This window comes from Lithobates pipiens, unplaced genomic scaffold, assembly GCF_037356315.1.
Source record: "Lithobates pipiens isolate NorthernLeopardFrog02 unplaced genomic scaffold, aLitPip1_a1.2 Scaffold_28, whole genome shotgun sequence".
In the NCBI taxonomy this organism is placed as follows: Eukaryota; Metazoa; Chordata; class Amphibia; order Anura; family Ranidae; genus Lithobates; species Lithobates pipiens.
The window spans coordinates 25,563,581-25,583,857 of NW_027507789.1; the positions used below are offsets into that span (position 1 = coordinate 25,563,581).

Genomic DNA, 20,277 nt, shown 5'->3' on the forward strand with positions numbered 1-20,277 from the left:
GGAATTTACGCAGCTTTTAGTTTACGACTGCCTATCTAATTTCTTGAGGTGCTAAAATGGCAGGGCAGTACAAAACCCCCCCAAATGACCCCATTTTGGAAAGTAGACACCCTAAGGAAATTGATAAGTGGCATGTTGAGCCCATTGAATATTTTATTTTTTTGCCTCAAGCGATTGAATAATGACAAAAAAAAATCTTTTTTTTTTTTTTTTTACACAAAGTTGTCACTAAATGATATATTGCTCACACATGCTATGGGCATATGTGAAATGACACCCCAAAATAAATTCTGCTGCTTCTCCTGAGTACGGGGATACCACATATGTGGGACTTTTTGGGAGTCTAGCCGCGTACGGGGCCCCGAAAACCAAGCACCGCCTTCAGGCTTTCTAAGGGCGTTACAGTTTTGAAGGCCATAAAATGCCAAGATGGCACAAACCCCCCCCCAAATGACCCCATTTTGGAAAGTAGACACCCCTAAATTTAGGGGTACACTAGTGAGACTAGGTAATAAATGGCGGGTGCCCTGAAACTATAAAAAAATAACTAACCAACCAGCGTCACCTGTAACAGTTATATGGTGATCACTGGTGAAAGGGTTAACTAGGGGGCAATCAGGGGGCTTTATGCGGTAGTATATGGGGGTCCCTGGCGCTATAAAAAGCTGCGGCGAACCTAAATACCTACCTGCCTAACTAGCGTCACCTGTGACACTAATACAGCGATCAGAAAAACGATCGCTTATTAGGCTGGGTTCACACTGGAGTGATGCGGGAACGCCACGAATCCGCGGCGGGTTCCCGCATCGCATGCCTCCCGGCGGCAGTTCACACTGCCCTATGCGAACTGCTGGGAGTGTCAGTGAAATGTTAATGACACCCCCAGATCAGTTCGCATATCGCAGTGCGATCTGCAAACTCGGATCGCATGGTGTGAACACCCATGCGATCCGATTCTGCTGCGGGCCAAAAAAAGGGTCCCGTGCGAATTTGCGGCGGGTGCGATGCGAATTCAGCCATACTATCTGTATGGCTGAACTCGAATCGCACAGAGATCGGATGTGATTTGCACTGCAGTGCGGTGCGAATCACATTCGTTCTCATAAACCGCTGCAATGTGAACCCAGCCTTAGTGACACTGGCGACGGGGGGTTATCACGGGGTTAAACCTTTATTGGGGGGGGTTAGGGGGGTACTTTAGAACTAAAGGGGGGCTAACCCTAACTGCCCTAACAGTTATTACAGTCACAAATGACACCAATGCAAAAAAAATAAAAAAATGACATTGGTGTCACTGTGACTGGGGGGCAGGGGTAATTGGGGGGTGATCGGGGGGGTGTGAGTGTGCCTGGCATGTTCTACTGTGTAGTGTCGTGTTGGTGCAACTCACCGATGCTCTCTCCTCGGTGTCGGAACGAAAAATACAGACACGGAGGAGAGATTACATCACTTCCTCTCCTGTGTTTACATTACAGGAGAGGAAGTGATGTTACGGAGCATTTTCATTCGTCGGGAGCGATCGCGAGGGGGTGGCCATGAATGAATGGCCGTCCCCTCGTCTGGGATCGCTCCCGAACGAATACCGACCGCCGCAGGCACCGGGCGGGGGCCCGATCGGGCCCCCGACCCGCGGGCAGGCAAGGACGTACATGTAAGCCCTTATGCCTGCCCGTGCCATTCTGTCGACGTACATCGTCGTGCGGCGGTCGGGAAGTGGTTAAACAGAAACGCAGGTGGGCGTCTCTTGTGATGTTGACCAAGGCGAAGGCAACAGCTGAGTAACTGTGGAGAGATAGGAGCTGGAAATTAACCGACAGCTGAGCAGCCAGCTCTGAGAAGGAAGGGCTGAGCCCAGCCCTGACAGACGTGTGATCCCTCTGTAAGCAGCAGAGCAGCTGGTGGACACAGCACCCGGAAGCTGGTGATGATCGTTGGCTGCCCCAGCTTGGCGTAATTTGTGATGAAACGCTTGGCTGGAGCAACACGCTGACGTCACCCCCACTCTCGTGTTCCGATAGATGAGTTGTCTTTGGTTGTGTTCGGCCTTTTTGTAATTTTCAGCGTTTTTAATTTTCTATGTATGTGAGTGCCATGCACTTTATAAAATAAACCCCAAGGATTTTATGCTATGCAGAGCTTCTTGGTCTTTATTTTCGGTGCTGAACTCCATTGTTGCTTGTCGAATGACACCAGAAGTGCAGAGCAGTTCTGAGACGTGTAGAAAGGCCCAGGCTGGGTATTAAGCCACAGGCGTATCCGTCCACAGGCGCTGGTAAGCAGTCTTTACAGCTGGTGGTGGATTCACAGCGGTTTGTGGTGATGGATGACGGATTCTTGCAATGAATAGACCATCCTTCAAATTTTCTAATTTCACTGTGGACTCTTTTGCACAATTTTGGATTACATGAACTTATTTAGTATTGATATTAATTACAGCGCGATTCTTATTATTTTTATATACATCCTTACATTAGTCCAAGCTGGATCAATGTGACTATGTAAAAATTTACATATCTAAACTTCAGAATCAGAATCTGGTATTTTTTATTGATTTACTGACTCTCTATGTATCTGTTCTTAGGGATGTATTTTTTATTTTTTTTGACCTAACAGATTTAAAAAATTGTGTTAATTTGCGCACTCACAGCAGGCAGTTTCTAAATTTACAGGATAAGGCTACCTAGGGTTTGTCGGCAGGTGCAGTCTACTTTCTCCACTGCAGGTGGCGCTCTCCACAGCGGCACTGCAGTTGCAGAGGAAGTCAAGAGGAATAAAGTTCCTTTGTGGTTTCCTGGGTCACTGGGGAAGCATCCACTTGGATGCTGCCGCTACATGTGACTCTGGCAGTCATCTTGGGTCAGGCAGAGCCTATTTAAGGCCCTGGCTCCCAGGTTTGGCATGCATTTGCATGTTGGTAGAATAGAGACAGGTATTTTACCTGTTTGAAACAGCATTAGTGGCAGGGAAATTTTCCTGATAAGGAGGAAAGCGTAGGGCTTGCAACTTCTCTGGACATCTGCCTGTTGGGCACAAGATGGCCAGGCCGCATGGTTCCCCTCTCTACGGTCTGCTACATTCTACTTTCTACATGCTGTTGGAGCTGCACCCCACCTACAGGTTGATATCGCATGTGTCAGAGGATGCTTGAGAATGGCTGAAGTACCCCATGCATCTTTTGTCTTGCATGGACTTCTACGACATATACTGAACATAATATAAGCAGATTTTTGCATTATTTATACATTTTTATTTTTTTAGAGGAACTACAGATTTGTGGCACTGTAAGCATTTAATAGCTTTGATTGAACCTTTTTCCAGATGATTCCGCCTGTCCCCGCGGAGGCAAAGTTTTCCGTGAAAATCTCCGCTGCTATTGGCTAAATCAAGTGAAGGAATCGTTGTCAGATGCTCGTAGTCGTTGCAGATTAATACCTGGAGGGGATCTTGCATATATAACCTCTGCTGATCACCTCAGCTTCATCCAGGAGTTCTTCAGAAGGTAAATTCAATAGTTTAGCTTATATCACCAGCACAGTAACGCCAAGAAGAATCCTCATGAGGACCCTGGTGTGCAGTCATGTTGGAACAGAAAGGGGCCATCCCCAAACTGTTCCCACAAAGTTGGGAGTATGAAATTGTCCAAAATGTCTTGGTATGGTGACGGCTTAAGAGTTCCCTTCACTGCAACTAAGGGGCCAATCCCAACCCCTGAAAAACAACCCCACACCATAACCCCCCCCCCCCCTCCAACCCAAACTCGCTGATCCATATCTTTATGGACCTTGCTTTGTGCACTGTTGCGCACTTATGTTGGAACAGGAAAGGAGCCGACTCCAAACTGTTCCCACAAAGTTGGGAGCATAACAATGTCCAAAATGTCTTGGTATGCTGATGAAAAAAAATAGAAAAAAAGTTAGAAAAAGAAAATGTTAAAAAGTTTTAATTTTTTTTTTTTTAACATACCATCAGTATCCACGATCACCACCACATCATTTGATGATGCTGTATTGCACTGGTGGCAGTATTTAAAAATAAAAATGTGAAAAAAATTATTTAATTTCTTAATTTTCCAAAAAATTCCATCTTCAAAGAAACCTACCATGCCCCTTACTAAATGCTTCAGACTGTCTACTTTTTCCAAGAAGGGGCCATTTTGGGGGCACTGTCCTGGCATTTTAAAGGCCTCAAGAAATGAGACAGGCCATCAGTAGTACATCATAATAAATTCTCAAAAAAAAAAAAAAAAAAAAAAAATATATATATATATATATATATATATACCATAATTTTGTAGACACTAAAACTTTAACGCAAAACATTTATTATAGATTTACCTGGGATTTTTTTTGCCAAAGACATGTAGCAGGCGTTTGGCCTAAATCTATGAAGAAATTTTATTTTGTTGCATATGTTTTATAACCGAAGGTAGAAAATATCATCAGGGTTTTATTTCAAAATTTTCAGTCTTTTTTTTTAATTTTTATTTTTTTGTTTATATTAAAAATAAAAAACCCAGTGGTGATCACATACCACCAAAAGTATGGCTAGCTTAAGCTGTTGTTTCTTCTCCTGGTTCCTACTTACTGTCTGCTTGTTTTTTTCTGTTTCTCTCTGTCTTAGTAATTCTCCAGTATGGGTGAACATTTCACAATCCCTGAAAGAGGAGAATCGGAGGCTCCAGGCTGATCCAGACTCCGGTGTTCATGAAATACAGGACTGCCTGCGTCTGTCATTGCTACCAGGGGAGGTTTATCAAAGGAGCCCATGCCAAGAGAAAGCACCTTCTATCTGTGAATGCCGGGCTGGAGGTCCGTATTTTCTATTACTGAAAAGAAATTGTCATAGATGATCAAGTTCATTGCCTGATGCCAACTTTATATCCAGTGCCTTGCGAAAGTATTCGGCCCCCTTGAACTTTTCAACCTTTTGCCACATTTCAGGCTTCAAACATAAAGATATAAAATTTTAATTTTTTGTGAAGAATCACCAACAAGTGGGACACAATTGTGAAGTGGAACGAAATCTATTGGATAATTTAAACTTTTTTAGCAAATAAAAAACTGAAAAGTGGTGCGTGCAAAGTTATTCAGCCCCTTTACTTTCAGTGCAGCAAACTCACTCTAGAAGTTCAGCGAGCATCTCTGAATGATCCAATGTTGTCCTAAATGACTGATGGTGATAAATAGAATACACCTGTGTGTAATCAAGTCTCTGTATAAATGCACCTGCTCTGTGATAGTCTCAGGGTTCTGTTGAACGCGCAGAGAGCATCATGAAGACCAAGGAACACACCAGGCAGGTCCGTAATACTGTTGTGGAGAAGTTTAAAGCCGAATTTGGATACAAAAAGATTTCCCAAGCTTTAAACATCCCAAGAAGCACTGTGCAAGCGATCATTTCGAAATGGAAGGAGTATCAGACCACTGCAAATCTACCAAGACCTGGCTGTCCCTCTAAACTTTCAGTTGAGACAAGGAGAAGACTGATCAGAGATGCAGCCAAGAGGCCCATGATCACTCCGGATGAACTGCAGAGAACTACAGCTGAGGTGGGAGAGTCTGTCCATAGGACAACAATCAGTCGTACACTGCACACATCTGGCCTTTATGGAAGAGTGGCAAGAAGAAAGCCACTTCTCAAAGATATCCATAAAAAGTCTCGTCTAAAGTTTGCCACAAGCCACCTGGGAGACACACCAAACATGTGGAAGAAGGTGCTCTGGTCAGATGAAACCAAAATCAAACTTTTTGCCCACAATGCAAAATGATATGTTTGGCGTAAAAGCAACACAGCTCATCACCCTCAACACACCATCCCCACTGTCAAACATGGTGGTGGCAGCATCATGGTTTGGGCCTGCTTTTCTTCAGCAGGGACAGGGAAGATGGTTAAAATTGAGGGGAAGATGGATGCAGCCAAATACAGGACCATTCTGGATGAAAACCTGTTGGAGTCTGCAAAAGACCTGAAACTGGGACGGAGATTTATCTTCCAACAAGACAGTGATCCCAAACATACAAAAAAATCTACAAAGGAATGGTTCACAAATAAACGTATCCAGGTGTTAGAATGGCCAAGTCAAAGTCCAGACCTGAATCCAATCGAGAATCTGTGGAAAGAGCTGAAAACTGCTGTTCACAAACGCTCTCCATCCAAAACGCTCGAGCTGTTTTGCAAGGAAGAATGGGCAAGAATTTCAGTCTCTCGATGTGCAAAACTGATAGAGACATACCCCAAGCGACTTGCAGCTGTAATCGCAGCAAAAGGTGGCTCTACAAAGTATTAACGCAAGAGGGCCGAATAATTTTGCACGCCCCACTTTTCATTTTTTTATTAGTTAAAAAAGTTTCAAAAATCCAATAGATTTCGTTCCACTTCACAATTGTGTCACACTTGTTGGTGATTCTTCACAAAAAATAAAAATGTTATATCTTTTTATGTTTGAAGCCTGAAATGTGGCAAAAGGTTGAAAAGTTCAAGGGGGCCAAATACTTTCGCAAGGCACTGTCCATGGCAATCGGGAAATGTTCTAAGGCTTCCTTTTGGACATTTCGCAGAATGATGGCATCTATGATACATGATCTGCTACTTTTATAGACAAAATATATATTGAAAGGAATTCATTGTAAATATGAGAGATTTATTTAGATAAAAAGTCACTTTTAGGCTGGGTTCACACTATCTTCACATGCGGCTCACAGCAGGGGTCCGGTGCGTCCCCCGTTCACCAATTCGGGTCCAATTTCAGCCCGAATTTTTTGGCTGGATTCGGACCTGACGTGGACCAAAAGACGCACAGGACCCCAAATTCGCAAAAATTCGCACTGGAGCCGCAACGGAGATATGTGTACCGGCTCCATAGAGAGCCAGTCAAAATCTCCTGCTATTGCAAATTGGAGGTTGGGAACCCGCAATAGTGGGAACCCAGCCTCAATGCAATCCTTGGCCGTAGTAAGGCCTAATGAATACTGCTCCTAAATTTAATGTTCCTATAGCTGCACAATGAATTGCCCTATATACAGTGTACTGCGTCAAGTCTATTAAGATTTTACCCAACATAGGTGTGCTTATCTTTTTCAGTACATCTCCCTGATGCTCCTGTTTATATGGTAGGCGTTCCGATATTTGATGATGCATACACAGAGAACGCCACATTGTCTCTTTCAAATACCATACCACAACATAATATTGAGGTAAGTGCCAAAGTTTCATTCTGGATCCAATTTTATTTTTGGAACAGTCTTCTTTATTATTCCCTAAGCAATATAAAATATAATAATCATGAGAATATAAAATATAATAATAATCATGAGAATATAAAATATGCAAAACAAATATTCTTATTAGTCATGGGGCTTGTGTTTAGTAAAAAAATAAATCTGAGAATAAATGTTAAAAAATAAATAAAAAATAGAGCGTATCTACAGGGGAAAAGCCCTAAAGTCATTTTCACGCTTGCAGAGAAATTAGCTTCAAATTACCTGGATGCCTGCATTTTAATTTCAATGTGCAAGGGCCCTTAGATGCATCCAGGACTATGTTGATAATCTGGTGATCCTGGAACGCACCTGCTTGAGATGCTGGAGCAACCTCCTTGCTACCTCCCACACACTCTTTGCCCTCCACAAAGAAGAAAAAAAAAAGTATGTTTTACACTTGCTTTGAAAGTGTGAACATCATTACTAATGTAGGAAGCAAAGAGAGAGAGAAAGTTACATAGCACAGGCTTCAGAAAGTGCACTCCTCCTATTGTCATCTTAGGCCCCTTTCACATTGTGCCGCCCCGGGCATCAGCAGTAAAGTGGTGCTATTTGTGAGTTACTGCATTCTAGTACACTGCAGCAAATTAAATCAATTTACCTTAATCTGAAATCTCTGTGCACTTATGCCACAGTGCACACAGAGCACCTCACAGGGCTTTAAGACCCCTTTCACACTGGGGCGTTTTGCAGGCGCTATAGCGTTAAAAATAGCGGCTCCAAACTGCCCTAAAACAGCTGCTCCATTCACTGCAGTGTTAAAGCCCAAAGGGGCAAAAACAAGCCTGTGGTTAAAATAGCAGCCACAAGCTTGTTCTAAAATTGAACTGCAGACTCTTGGCTACTTTTGTAGAAGCAATCTCAATGTCTGTAAAATACCTGATCCCTTTTTAAGGTTTGATTCACACTGCCGCGACCTGAAAGTCGGCACGACTTTGCCAGGCAACTTCAGTGCGACTTCAGAGCAACTTTGAAGCAACTTCCGGGAATGCCTGGGTAATATTCCTGTAATGTCAGATCCAAATCACATCAATTAAGATCAGGATCCGACTTGGAGGTGACTTCCATTAAAGTCTATGGGCACAAGTCGGATAGAAGTCACCTTGAAGTAGTACAGGAATCATTTATAAAGTTGTAGCAATTTCAGTAGTACTAATTAAGATTGACTAAAATGGTATTTCACGTCACGCGACTTGGGGTCTCACAAGTCAGATGCCAAGTCACGGCAATGTGAACTGAGTCTAAAGCTCCCCAATCCCCATTCACCCATCTCCCAAACCTCTCTTCAGTCACTAAACTTTGGAGGTGCTTGGCTCTAAGCATTTCTGTGTTAACAGCTGCCATATCCCATCTGATAATGGCTAGGTTTGGAGTGGACTCTGTGTGTTTGTTCTATACAAGGTAGACAATAGGGTTCTAAAAGACCCCTGATTTCTCTTTGAAGAAAACCTGTTATTGCACAATACTATCACAAGGGGGCTTCCTATAAAGTGGTCACTGGGCATCATGAATGTCAAAGAGTTGAAATTTAGTTATTTTAGAACAGTGGCCATCAGATTGCATTATCAGCAGTTACCAGCCTGTTACTGGCTCCTCTGTTCTGATGGAACTGCAACAAATGCAGTTTTTATGGACAGCTGCAAGGAAGAATTAATATCCCTGCTCTTTTGATATAGAGTGTGTCAAAGCATTTCTGCTTACTTTAATATTCCTCATAGAAACCAACATTTTACTCCCTCCCCCCCCCCCCATAACTCATTTTCCCGTATTGACTATTTTTTTGCCTCACCAGCACTTTTACAAATGGCTCGGGATCCGGAAATCCATGACCCTAGAATCTCAGACCACAGCCCTGTGACTATTAACTTGACGGACACATCAGCCGGATCCCTGCTGGGTATCTGGCGATTCCCTTCGTACTTATCAGAAAATGAAGACTTCCGCTCCATGCTGGAAACCGCATGGGCGGAATACACAGATACGAATGCAGAACATCTTTCAAACCCTAACCTCTTCTGGGAAGCCGGGAAAGCTTTCCTACGGGGTAAAATTATTTCCTACACCACTCAATTTAAAAAAAACGCCAGACGACAATACGTACAAGCTAGTGAGACCCTGCGGCTAACGCCAAGAGGGAATTTGACCTCTGGGCGGAACAACAGGAGTTGGCAAAAACATCCTACTCCACTTTATACTTCCACAAATTCGGAAATAAGGCGGGCAAACTGCTAGCAAGGCTGTGTACTGGGACTAAGAAGCCCACTCATATTATGGCTCTGACAAATGCTGCGGGGGTAGTACATACCTCCCCCAAAGAAATTAGCGACATTTTGACACACTATTATACCCAACTATACTCCTTAGACCCGGTGGACCAGAGTGCAGCGGCGACCCTTTTAGATAAATTGCCCTTACCCAAGTTGACGGCTGAAGCCCTAGACACCCTTAACGAATCTATCTCTGTGGAAGATATACAGGCAACGATTAAATCATTAGCTTCCTCTAAAGCACTGGGCTCAGACGGTCTTACAGCCAAATTTTATAAGTTAACCAATGCTTTCATCCCAGCTACGTTGAGCAGGGTTTTTAAGGCTGTCTGGGACGGAGGCCCATACCCCCCTATGGGCACACAAGCGTACATACGACTTATAGGCAAAAAAGACAAGGATCCCACCCTCCCAGGGTCGTATCGACCGATATCACTGATTAATGTGGATGTCAAAATCCTATCCAAAATCATCGCAACCCGCCTGGCGTCACTACTTCCTTCCCTGCTACACCCAGCCCAATCGGGATTCGTTAAGGGACGCTCAGCCACTCTAAATGTACGTAAAGTCCTGACGGTACTGGAATACGCTAAACTGCACCCTGACCAAGACGTAGCCATACTGTCGTTAGACGCCGAAAAGGCATTCGATAATATTAGTTTGTCTTGGCTTTTTCAAGTTATGGAAAAGCTAGCGTTCTCTGGGCCAATCATGAATTTTCTACACAGTATGTACGAATCCCCGACAGCTAGACTAGTTACGTCTGACTTTATTTCGGAAGCGATTCCCCTAACAAAAGGTACTCGTCAAGGGTGCCCCCTCTCCCCCTTATTGTTCAACCTGGCAATCGAACCTTTGTCTAGACTACTTAACTCGCCTGGAGGAATCAGTGGGGTAACCATTGGAGACCAAACGCTTTGATCCGCTCTTTTCGCGGACGATATTTTATTGTTCTCCACTGATCCGGCTGGGGACTTCAGGCGACTTGAAGACATCTTTCAGACATTTCAATCATGCTCTGGGCTACGTGTCAACTTTGAAAAGAGTGAAATACTGTCTCTTAGACCTAGTATGGCCATGACCTGGTCTCACCAATCCCCTTTAGCGATAGCTCCACACAGTATTACCTATCTGGGGATTCGTTTTGGCCGAACACCCTCGTCCCTCTACTCGCTTAATTTCTCACCTGTAATATCGAAAATTATGCAGGAGTTGGAAGCTTGGGTGGCTCTTCCCCCCTCTCGCTCTTTGGGAGATGCCATCTTTTTAAAATGGTATCGTTTGCTTTACCCCATGCAAACTATCCCCCTCCTGATTAAACACTCTGATATCAAAATGATCCATACTGCATTGACTAAATTCCTATGGGCTGGGAAAAAAAACATGGATCGCCTTGAATAAGTTGTGTCTCCCAAAGGAGGAGGGGGGAGCGAGCTTGCCCAATATACATTTCTATAACTTAGCATGTTTACTTAGGCAGGGTCTCGATTGGTTATCAGGGAATTCCAGATACTCGAACCACCTTTTGGAAGCAGCGACTACGGAACCATTCGCCCTATCGGCTATCCTCCACTCAAATCCAAACAAACTACCTATTCATCTTAAATCTAATCTACTTATCCGAGATACGGTAGTGGCCTGGAGGGAAATCCGGAGACTACTAGGGCTACCTTCCAGTATCTCCTGTCATTTGCCTATTCAAGCTAATCCCATGTTCCGCCCGTCTACAATGCACAGAGTCTTTGCTTGTTGGTCGACAAAGGGCCTCACTAACGTACAAGCCGTCTATCTACATAGTTCTGGTAACCCTAAGCCTTTCCAGGAGCTGGCTAGAGAATTCTCTTTACCAGCCACCCATTCCTTTTACCACCACCAGTTGCTCAGTTACCTGAAGACCTGCTATGGTCCTACTACAGACCCCTTTCAAAAATCTTTTATAGACTCGAAACTACACGAAGGGGACTACTCTATCTCTGCCATCTATAACTCTATGATCTCACACCAAGCTGACAAATACCACCTTCAACCGTTTCAAAAGTGGGCTAATATTTCTGACGACATCGACCTTTCCGTTAAGATATTGGAGGGCTTCAAACGCATCCGCAGAATCACCGTATCCGAAACATGGAGGGAGACACAATTCAAGATCATACATAGAGCCTACCATCCCTTCCGTATTAATTGGGCTGACCCAGATACAGAACGGTGTGTTTGGTGTTCAGCGCCTCGTCCCACGCTCCTACACCGCCTGTGGGAATGCCCACACGTAACGAAGTTTTGGAACTCGGTGCTACAATTTATTCGAGACGTTATGGACCTTGAGTTACCCAGAGACCGCTCCCTGTGCCTGTTTGGATGTAATCCGCCTACTTTAACACCACCTGGGGTTAACGCTGATTGTATCCCTCAATGGGCTCATCTGTGCTTAATAGTGCCACGGAGAACTATTTTAACACAATGGATCAAAGTCCCACCACCTACCCTACAGGCTGTTAAAAAAACCCTGACGAGACTTTTCTATCTGGAACGGCTAGATACCATCCTGCTGAGCTTCAAATCTTCTACACGCTTCTTTTCGAAGTGGCGCAAATTTATGGAACATGTCTTCTCTCAGGAAGAAATACATACCACTATGCAGCCATTTCGATACACGGACTGGTACCTTAAAAGAGAACTTACGAACTGTTTGGGTAGTCTAAGGATACCCGGCAGGGCAACCAGAGAGCGACCCCCTTGACAGGTAATCACACCACCACGACTAGTTTATTACATAGCTTTAGTAATAAGTGAGATGAAACGTTGCTTCCGCTCCTATATGTATTATCTTTCGTTGGCATGATAACATGATGTAGTGATATATCAATATTTGACTTTTTATACTTTTTGTCTTCTTTATTTGACATGTACGTGTTTATAGTGAAAATCTGAATAAACATTTAAAAAAAAAAAAAAAAAAAGAAAGAAACCAACATTTTGTCTTGAGTGCTTCACTCTCTTTCTCTGCAATTTTTCCACTGTAGGTAATGGTTTTTCCTGGTCTGTGGTTCAGCCACTCGGGCTCTCTGCTTGCCTTGGATGTAGGGATTTGGCCTATACAGCATGATCTCTTGGTTCGAATTCAGATTCTGCGTCCATTCTGCAGTCCAGAACAGCATTTGATCCCACCAGGTAAATCAGGAATATATAGGATTGGTGCATTGAAGGTACTATCTAGAGCAAAAATTTGGATCTACTTTTCCTATTATAAATGTTGGCCTCCTCTCACAGGGAAGGTTAGCAAATGTCTCTGTCAGAAACCATGAATCAGACTGAGACAGAAGTACAAATAAATCACACTTGTTTATTAATAAAAATAAAAAGGTAAATAGAAAAAAGCGTAGTCAAGCATAGCCAGAGTCCAGTAGCCAGATCGGGTAGTCAGCCAGGCCTGAAGTCAGGGATCCAAGGAGAGCAACTGCAAGCAGGATAATAAGCCAGGAGCGATGTCAGCAAGCCAGTCTTGAAACAAACAGCAGGAGATGGTTCCTTGTGATGTGACCAACGCAAAGGCAAAGGAGAAGTGAGCTGGAAGGCTTTAAATAGGCAGGTCAGACGAGCATCATCGGGAACAGCTGGTAACTGTGGAAAGAGAAGAGAGCTAGCAATTAGCCGACAGCTGAGCGGCCAGCCCAGAGGAAGAAGGGCTAAGCCAGCCCTGACAGTCTCTGAATATGGAGTAAGTTAGTAGATGTCCTTGTCTGTTAGCAGATGCCTTACCTAGGGAGGAGGTTAGCAGATGTCCCCACCTAAGGTAAGGTTTAGTAGATGTATTTGCTTATGGGGGAAGCTAGCAGATGTTCTTGCCCATGGAGGAGGTTAGTAGACACCCCTGCCTATGGAAGAGGTTAGCAGATGTCCCTGCCTATGAATAAGTTAGTAGGTGTCCACATCTATGGTGAACGTTAGCCAATGTCTGTTGTCTAGAGTGGAGGTTAGTAGATGTCCCTGCCTATGGAGGAGGTTAGCAGATGTCCCTGCCTATAAATAAGTTGGTAGATGTTCACATCTATGGTGAAAGTTAGCCAATGTCTGTTGTCTAGTGGGGGTTAGCAGATGTCCCTGTTTTATAGAAGGTAAGGAGATGCCCATGGCTATGGTGAAGATTAGCAATTGTCCCTGCCTACGGTGGAGGTTAGCATATTTCACAGCCTATGGAAGAGGTTAGCAGATGTCCATGTCTGCGGTGGAGGTTGGCAGATGTCTTAGAAGATGTGTCCACCTATGGAGTAGGTAAGAAATTGTGCCCACCTATGGAAGAGGTTAGAAGGTATGCCCAACTATGGTGTAGGTTAGATGTGCCCACCTATGAAAGAGGTTAGAAGATATGCCCATCTACGGAGTAGGTTAGCAAATGTTCCTTCCTTTGGAGGAGTTACGTGTCCCACACAGAACTCCTTATCTATACTTCCCTGTTTCATTTTTTTTTTTCTATCCGCTTCAAGGAGCAAGTCTTTAGGCAACCTGCACAGGTTGGATTCTGCATTATGATCATTCAACTTTGCATTTTACTGCTTGCTCTCTTATATTGAATAAGCTTAATTGATTTACTGCCAATTTAAACTTTCCAGCACATTGTAAATCAGTCATTACCCACTTTCTTTTATAGGATGTGTAGCGCTCTGGTCTCCATTTGCTACATGTAACCCTCAGCCATTGTGTAACACAACTGGTGACTGTCCTAATGGAAGGCAGTGGTGCCCACTTAGTGAGACTTGCCTGAAACTCAACCGTCCATGCAGCACTTATACCTCCACACATTACCCACACCCACCTCGATACTCACGGGCTCCTCCTTCATATTCACCAGTTGCTGATGTACTGTTGCAGCTCAGTCCCAACAAGAAGGAACGAAACATACAAGTAAGTTTATGCTTTAATTACATTCATTGTGTATATGTATATATATTTATATGTGTATATATATATATATATATATATATATATATATATATAAGCACCAAGTGTCTGGCTTTGGCTGTAAAATTGAACCTTTGAAGGCTTCCACTGCTGACTTCCTTCTAAAAATTCAAGTTGTCTGGCTGTTTTTCTCATCCTCTGACATCGATATTTTGGAAGTCAGGAAAGTAAGAAGACCTTACCTCTGCAAACCAGCTCTGGATCATTGGCATTTTAAACATGAGAGATAGCATGACAGCCAGACAGCTAGCATTTTCAGATTCAAAGGTTGGCAAAGGCAATCACAGTCTCCTTTTTTTTCCTGGGGAAAACCCAACAATTTCTATAAATAAAACCTTATGAATCCATGTATGGAATTATTAAATGGATGGGTTACTATTTATTTTTTTAGCTTTTACTTTATAGGAGGCCCTTGGGCCCCTCACAAGGAATGCAAATGGTTTGCCTTTTTGGAGGTCATTTAATGAATGTGCTCAGAACAGCTGCATCATCTTCATCGCCTGTAATTGTGATCTATTTTTTGTGCCTGTTGGCCCCATGTTGACTTACTTTATCTGCAGCCATTAGTTATTGATGGTTTTGATTTTGATAATTCTCTTTCAGGTCCAGTTGTCCCACATGTCTCACTCTGTGCATCCCGAAGATATACTTTCCATCCAGTACAATGGAAACCAAGAGTCTTTTTTACGTTGCAAATCCAGTCCAAATTCGCCCTGGCGGCAAACCTATGCCAGTATGACACAACAAGGATGGCTAGAGGACTCTTTTCTGCTAGATTCTGCCACCTGGTTTGACAATGTAGTCTGTGACCTTCGTGTCATCTATGGATCAGAGTTACGTAGCCTGGTAGTATCCTCTTTGTTAAGCAGTTTTCAGGAAGAAGGGACATACGTATTCAGTGCTGCCCTGAGCAATGGAGTTAGCTCAACAGTAGCAAGCTGCGATGTTGCTATTCTGAGTCCTGTCAGTGACTTACAGCTTATATACCCAGCATTAGGAACTGATTGCCTGCATGTAGTCACCCACCATCCAACCCTTGTGGTCATCAGTGCTCAGAGCTCCAGTCAAGCTCATGTTCAGTGGTCAACAGTGGCACAAAGTGGAGAGTCAATGCTACAGCAGGAATGTCCTTCAGATGTTTCCTCAATATTATCTGTTTGTACCGCATTTTCAATAAATGTTGGTTTTGCTTGGATGTGGATGAATCTTGACCACCCACAAACTACTAGACTGACCATCTTGGTGACCAATGAGGTCAGTTCTATAAATCTCACCATGCCAATCCAGTCACATGATGCCATTCAAGGACTCAGACTTCACTCTGATGGCCCAGATCATGTTAATCTCAGTCAGACACGGGTGAGTCCTATTGTCCATATTCTGTGGCTATTTTTGTACTCTTAAATTAGAACTATAGGCCTCCTTCAGATTTTATTTCCGCCTGTGTCCAGTGTGTCACTTCTTGTTCCATAGCCAAACAGGAAGTGAGAGGAAATCCCTGCAAATTAAGGGAATTCCTTGGGTACCCCTGGGTCCCCAGAACTAGTGTCCCCATTAGAAATTTCCCCTCCATTATTTTTCTGGGGACAACCCAAAACTGATAATGGTAAATAAAAAAAATAGAGAGGGTGAATCTCCAAAACGGGGGCACAAACAGCAATACAAACCGACAGGGGTTCTAATCCAGCTCCACTCTATCTAAAAATAAATGCCTTTAGTTATACTTTATTCATTAAAGTATAGACCTTTAAGCAGGGCAGGACTTAGGGTGGTGGGGGCTGGGCTTGAGTCACTTTCGGCCCCTACCTTCTATACATTACCGTATTTATCAGCGTATAACACGCGCCGGCATATAACACGCACCCCAAGTTTAGGAGGAAATTTTAAGGAACAAAACTTTTAGGAAGGAAGTTTAAGGAAAAAAACTTGCATTTAAACGCCCATAAATGCAGCCTTATCAGTGTCCATCTGCAGCCTTGCCCATCCATCTGCAGCCTCGTCGGTGTCATTTGCAGCCTTGTCAGTGTAGCCTTGTCATTTGCAGCCTTGCCCCAGTGTCATTTGCAGCCTTGTGATTGCAGTCTTGAAATTTAAAAATACACAGTCCTGTGTTTCTCGGCGGCGCTCGGGTCCTTTTAACAGCTCTTGGCAGCTCTCGGCGCCTCTCAGGTCCTCTCGGCGGCTCTCTGTCCTCTTGGAGGCTCTTGGCAGCTCTCGGCGGCTCTCGGGTCCTCTCGCCGTCCCAAGCGGAGCCAAGATTAGCCGAGTGCACTAGGCTCAGCTCACAGTCATACCCAGTCCCTGTGTTATGTCCATCATAGGGTGGGACTGGGCGTGACTGTGAGTGGAGCCGAACCGAGTACACTCGGCTATGTATCTCGGCGGGGCCCCCTATTGGGCGGGGCCCATGGGCTTGAGCCCAGTCAAGCCCAATGGTAAGTCCTGCCCTGCCTTTAAGTATTAAAAACTATAAACCTTCCTACAGTGCACCAGTCCAACCCATGCCCTTCTGGTGGCATTCTGGGAACCACTTTTGTTCACTTGTTAGTACAGCCTTTCTCAACCTTTTCAACACAGAGGAACCCTTGAAATAGTTTTCCGGTCTTGAGGAACCCCTGCTAAAAATTAGAAATGTACAACTCATGATACATTAGTGTGATGGTCAGTGGGAAGAATGGTCCTTACACTTGTGGTCATTGGGAAGAATTACCTCCTTACAGATAGCTAAAAAGATCAATGGTGTCATTGGGAACTTATGTGAGAGGCAGAAATTGCCCAATGCTGAAGGAACCCCTAGCAACCTCTGGAGGAACCCTAGGGTTCCACAGAACCCTGGTTGAGAATCACTGTGTTAGTAATTCAAAAGAGGTATCCCATGGCAAGTCTCGGTACTCACAAGTTCCTCACAGCCAGTCATATTCAAACCCATCTTGAAGGTTTAAATGTAATTGATGATACGGACATGCCATTGCTTCAGTGCACATGTGCCGACGTCATCAGCACACAAGGGATATCGGCATCATCGGCACGGTTTAGGAGATATAAGGGGTAGCTACAGGTAAGCCTTATTATAGGCTTACCTGTAGCAAAAAGTGTTTGTAAAGGATTTACAACCGCTTTAAAGTGATACTAAATCCACAATAGTAAAATCAGTCTGTATATGCAAGCATGGTTGGTATACTCACTGTGGAACCTAATTGGTTAATCCTCTGCATTGATCCTGTCTTCTCTGACCCTCCCATTTTTCCACTGTCCCCAATCCATCTCCTGATAGAACAGAGCCTTGGAGGCACTCTGCACATGCTCAGTTTGGTGTGTATTGCTAGAGAGTTTTTTTGCTAGGGAGGGTGTATGTGATCAGCACAGAGCCAATCAACACTGTCCAGACAGAGGGTCAGGGGTCCTGCATCCTCATAGGCCAGGGGAGAATAAAAACTCCTCCTACAAACTTTAACCAAACACTCATAGAGGTCATAAGACTGCGATATACTGCGGGTGAGAAAATGTATTTAGCAGTTTATATTTACCAAAGTAATTTAATGTCCTTGTTCTGTGTACTGTGGGAGACCAGATATAGTGAATGCAGAGTCCTGGGTTTGGTTACACTTTAAGTTTAAATTACAGCTTCAAATGTAAATGGTAACAATTGCCGATCCAACTTCTCAGATCTTCTCAGCCGAAGTGACGCAAGGGTCATCTGTCACATTCACATGGACCATGGATAACAATGAAGGATTCTCATATAAAGGAACAAGCTACATGGTGACATTCAGGACTCCAGGTGTCTATAAGCTTAAAGTAAGTCCATGCTGATTGTTTATTTTATGGTTCACACAGCTTAAAGTGTAACTCTACTTTTGTTGAGAAAAAAACATTCCCCCTCTGGGTGATCTATGTACATTGCAAGGATTAGAACAACCTTTATTGCAGATTCCTACCTTTTTGTTATTCAGAAGAAATCCCTGTGTGTTTGTGTGTGCCTCCTGTTCTGAGTAGGTCTAATGGGAGAGATTCCATAATTAACTGTCAGGTGTGCAGCTGCAGGGCTCTAATGAGGAGATCTGTTGGGCCTGCATCCCTTTAGACGTGCTCCTATTCAAAGTATCTCTCCAAAAATGACATTTTTGTTGCAAGGGATGCCTGAAATCTGACTTGTGTCTTAGGCAGACTTCTGGGAAAATTGGTGAGCCAATCACACTAGCAGGAAATGATGTTTCTGGGGAGTGGTCAGGCCACACTCTGTGTACAGAACAACTCCAGGTAGCCATATTGCATTGCATTCTCAGAAAATTACAGTGACTGCAGTTTGAAAAGGAAAGCTAATTTTTAGTAACATTCAATTATAATATGATTAGTGTCACAATTATATGTGCTGTCTTATTTTTTTCTTCATTTGCTATTTTTTTTTCCTCACGAAAGTGGAGTTACCCTTTAAACATCTTCAGGTGTTAGCAGATAAGCTGAGCGATAGGGATACAGGAATGCCAAATTTCACAATACCCAGTATTTTTGCTTCATTAGATGCTGTCAGTTGTCCTGGCACATGGGCAGGGCAGCACAGGCACATATTGTAGACAACAGATTGGCAGATGATACTTTCCCATCGTCACTCGAGCGAACACCAGATATTATGAGCTATCATATGTCCAGGCAACCTATGGTTTTTATCTTCTATAGGGGTCTCCAAACTTTCTTAACAAAGGTCAAGTTTACCATCCCTCAGACTTTAGGGGGGGCTGCACTGTGGCTAGTGGGAGTAGACTATATCACAGGCTTGGTAGTCCATGGGAGTAAAAAAATTACAGTTCCTGTGATGAGTAGAAGTAATAGTACCATAGCTCCCAACGGTCCTTGATTTCAAGGGACGGTCCCTAATTTGGAGCAATGTCCCTCTGTCACTCATTCCTCCTCATTTGTCTCTTATTGTGGTCTGATCCATATGGGGGTATATAAAATGCACTTTTTTTTCTTTCAAAAAGTGTTTCCTATTGCTAACTCTTTCATCCGATTTTCTAAATTGCTAAATTTGTACATTTTAAAGTGGTTGTAAACCCTTACAAACCACTTTGACCTACAGGTAAGCCTAGATTAACCACTTGCTTACTGGGCACTTAAACCCCCCTCAGTCCCAGACCAATTTTCAGCTTTCAGCGCTGATGCACTTTGAATGACAATTGCGCGGTCATACAACACTGTACCCAAATGAAATTTTTATAATTTTTTTCCCACAAATAGAGCTTTCTTTTGGTGGTATTTAGTTACAGCTCGGAGTTTTATTTTTTGCTAAACAAACAAAAAAAAATGCAAAAAAATAAAAAAATAAAATCATGTTTTAATAGTTTGTTATAAAATTTTGCAAACGGGTCATTTTTCTCCTTCATTGAAGTGCGCTGATTAGGCGGCACTGATGGGCTGCATTGGTGGGCACTGATGGGCTGCATTGGTGGGCACTGATAGGCTGCATTGGTGGGCACTGATAGGCTGCACTGGTGGGCACTGATGGGCACAGATAAGGCGGCACTAATAGGCACAGATAAGGCGGCACCGATGGGCACAGATAAGGTGGCACTGATGGGCAAAGATGGGCACAGATAAGATGGCACGGATGGGTGGCACGGATAAGTGGCACGGATGGGTGGCACGGATGGGCACTGATAGGTACCACAGATAGATGGGACTGATGGGCACTGATAGGTGGCACTGATAGGTGGCTCTGATAGGTGGCACTGCTGGGCACTGATGGGCGGCACTGCTGGGCACTGATGGGCGGCACTGGGGTGCAGCACCTTTGAGGC

At 43.8% G+C, this 20,277-nt stretch overlaps 1 protein-coding gene across 1 annotated transcript in view; it reads left to right on the forward strand.

Annotated features, from left to right (window-relative positions):
* Positions 1-20,277, forward strand: part of LOC143934977 (polycystin-1-like) — a 136,715-nt gene that overhangs the window by 37,982 nt on the left and 78,456 nt on the right. Inside the window, exons 7-13 of the mRNA XM_077458524.1 lie at positions 3,319-3,499; positions 4,621-4,808; positions 7,081-7,193; positions 12,547-12,694; positions 14,172-14,425; positions 15,086-15,841; positions 18,149-18,280. Coding sequence (XP_077314650.1) covers positions 3,319-3,499; positions 4,621-4,808; positions 7,081-7,193; positions 12,547-12,694; positions 14,172-14,425; positions 15,086-15,841; positions 18,149-18,280 — 1,772 coding nt within the window. The remainder of the gene's footprint in view (positions 1-3,318; positions 3,500-4,620; positions 4,809-7,080; positions 7,194-12,546; positions 12,695-14,171; positions 14,426-15,085; positions 15,842-18,148; positions 18,281-20,277) is intronic.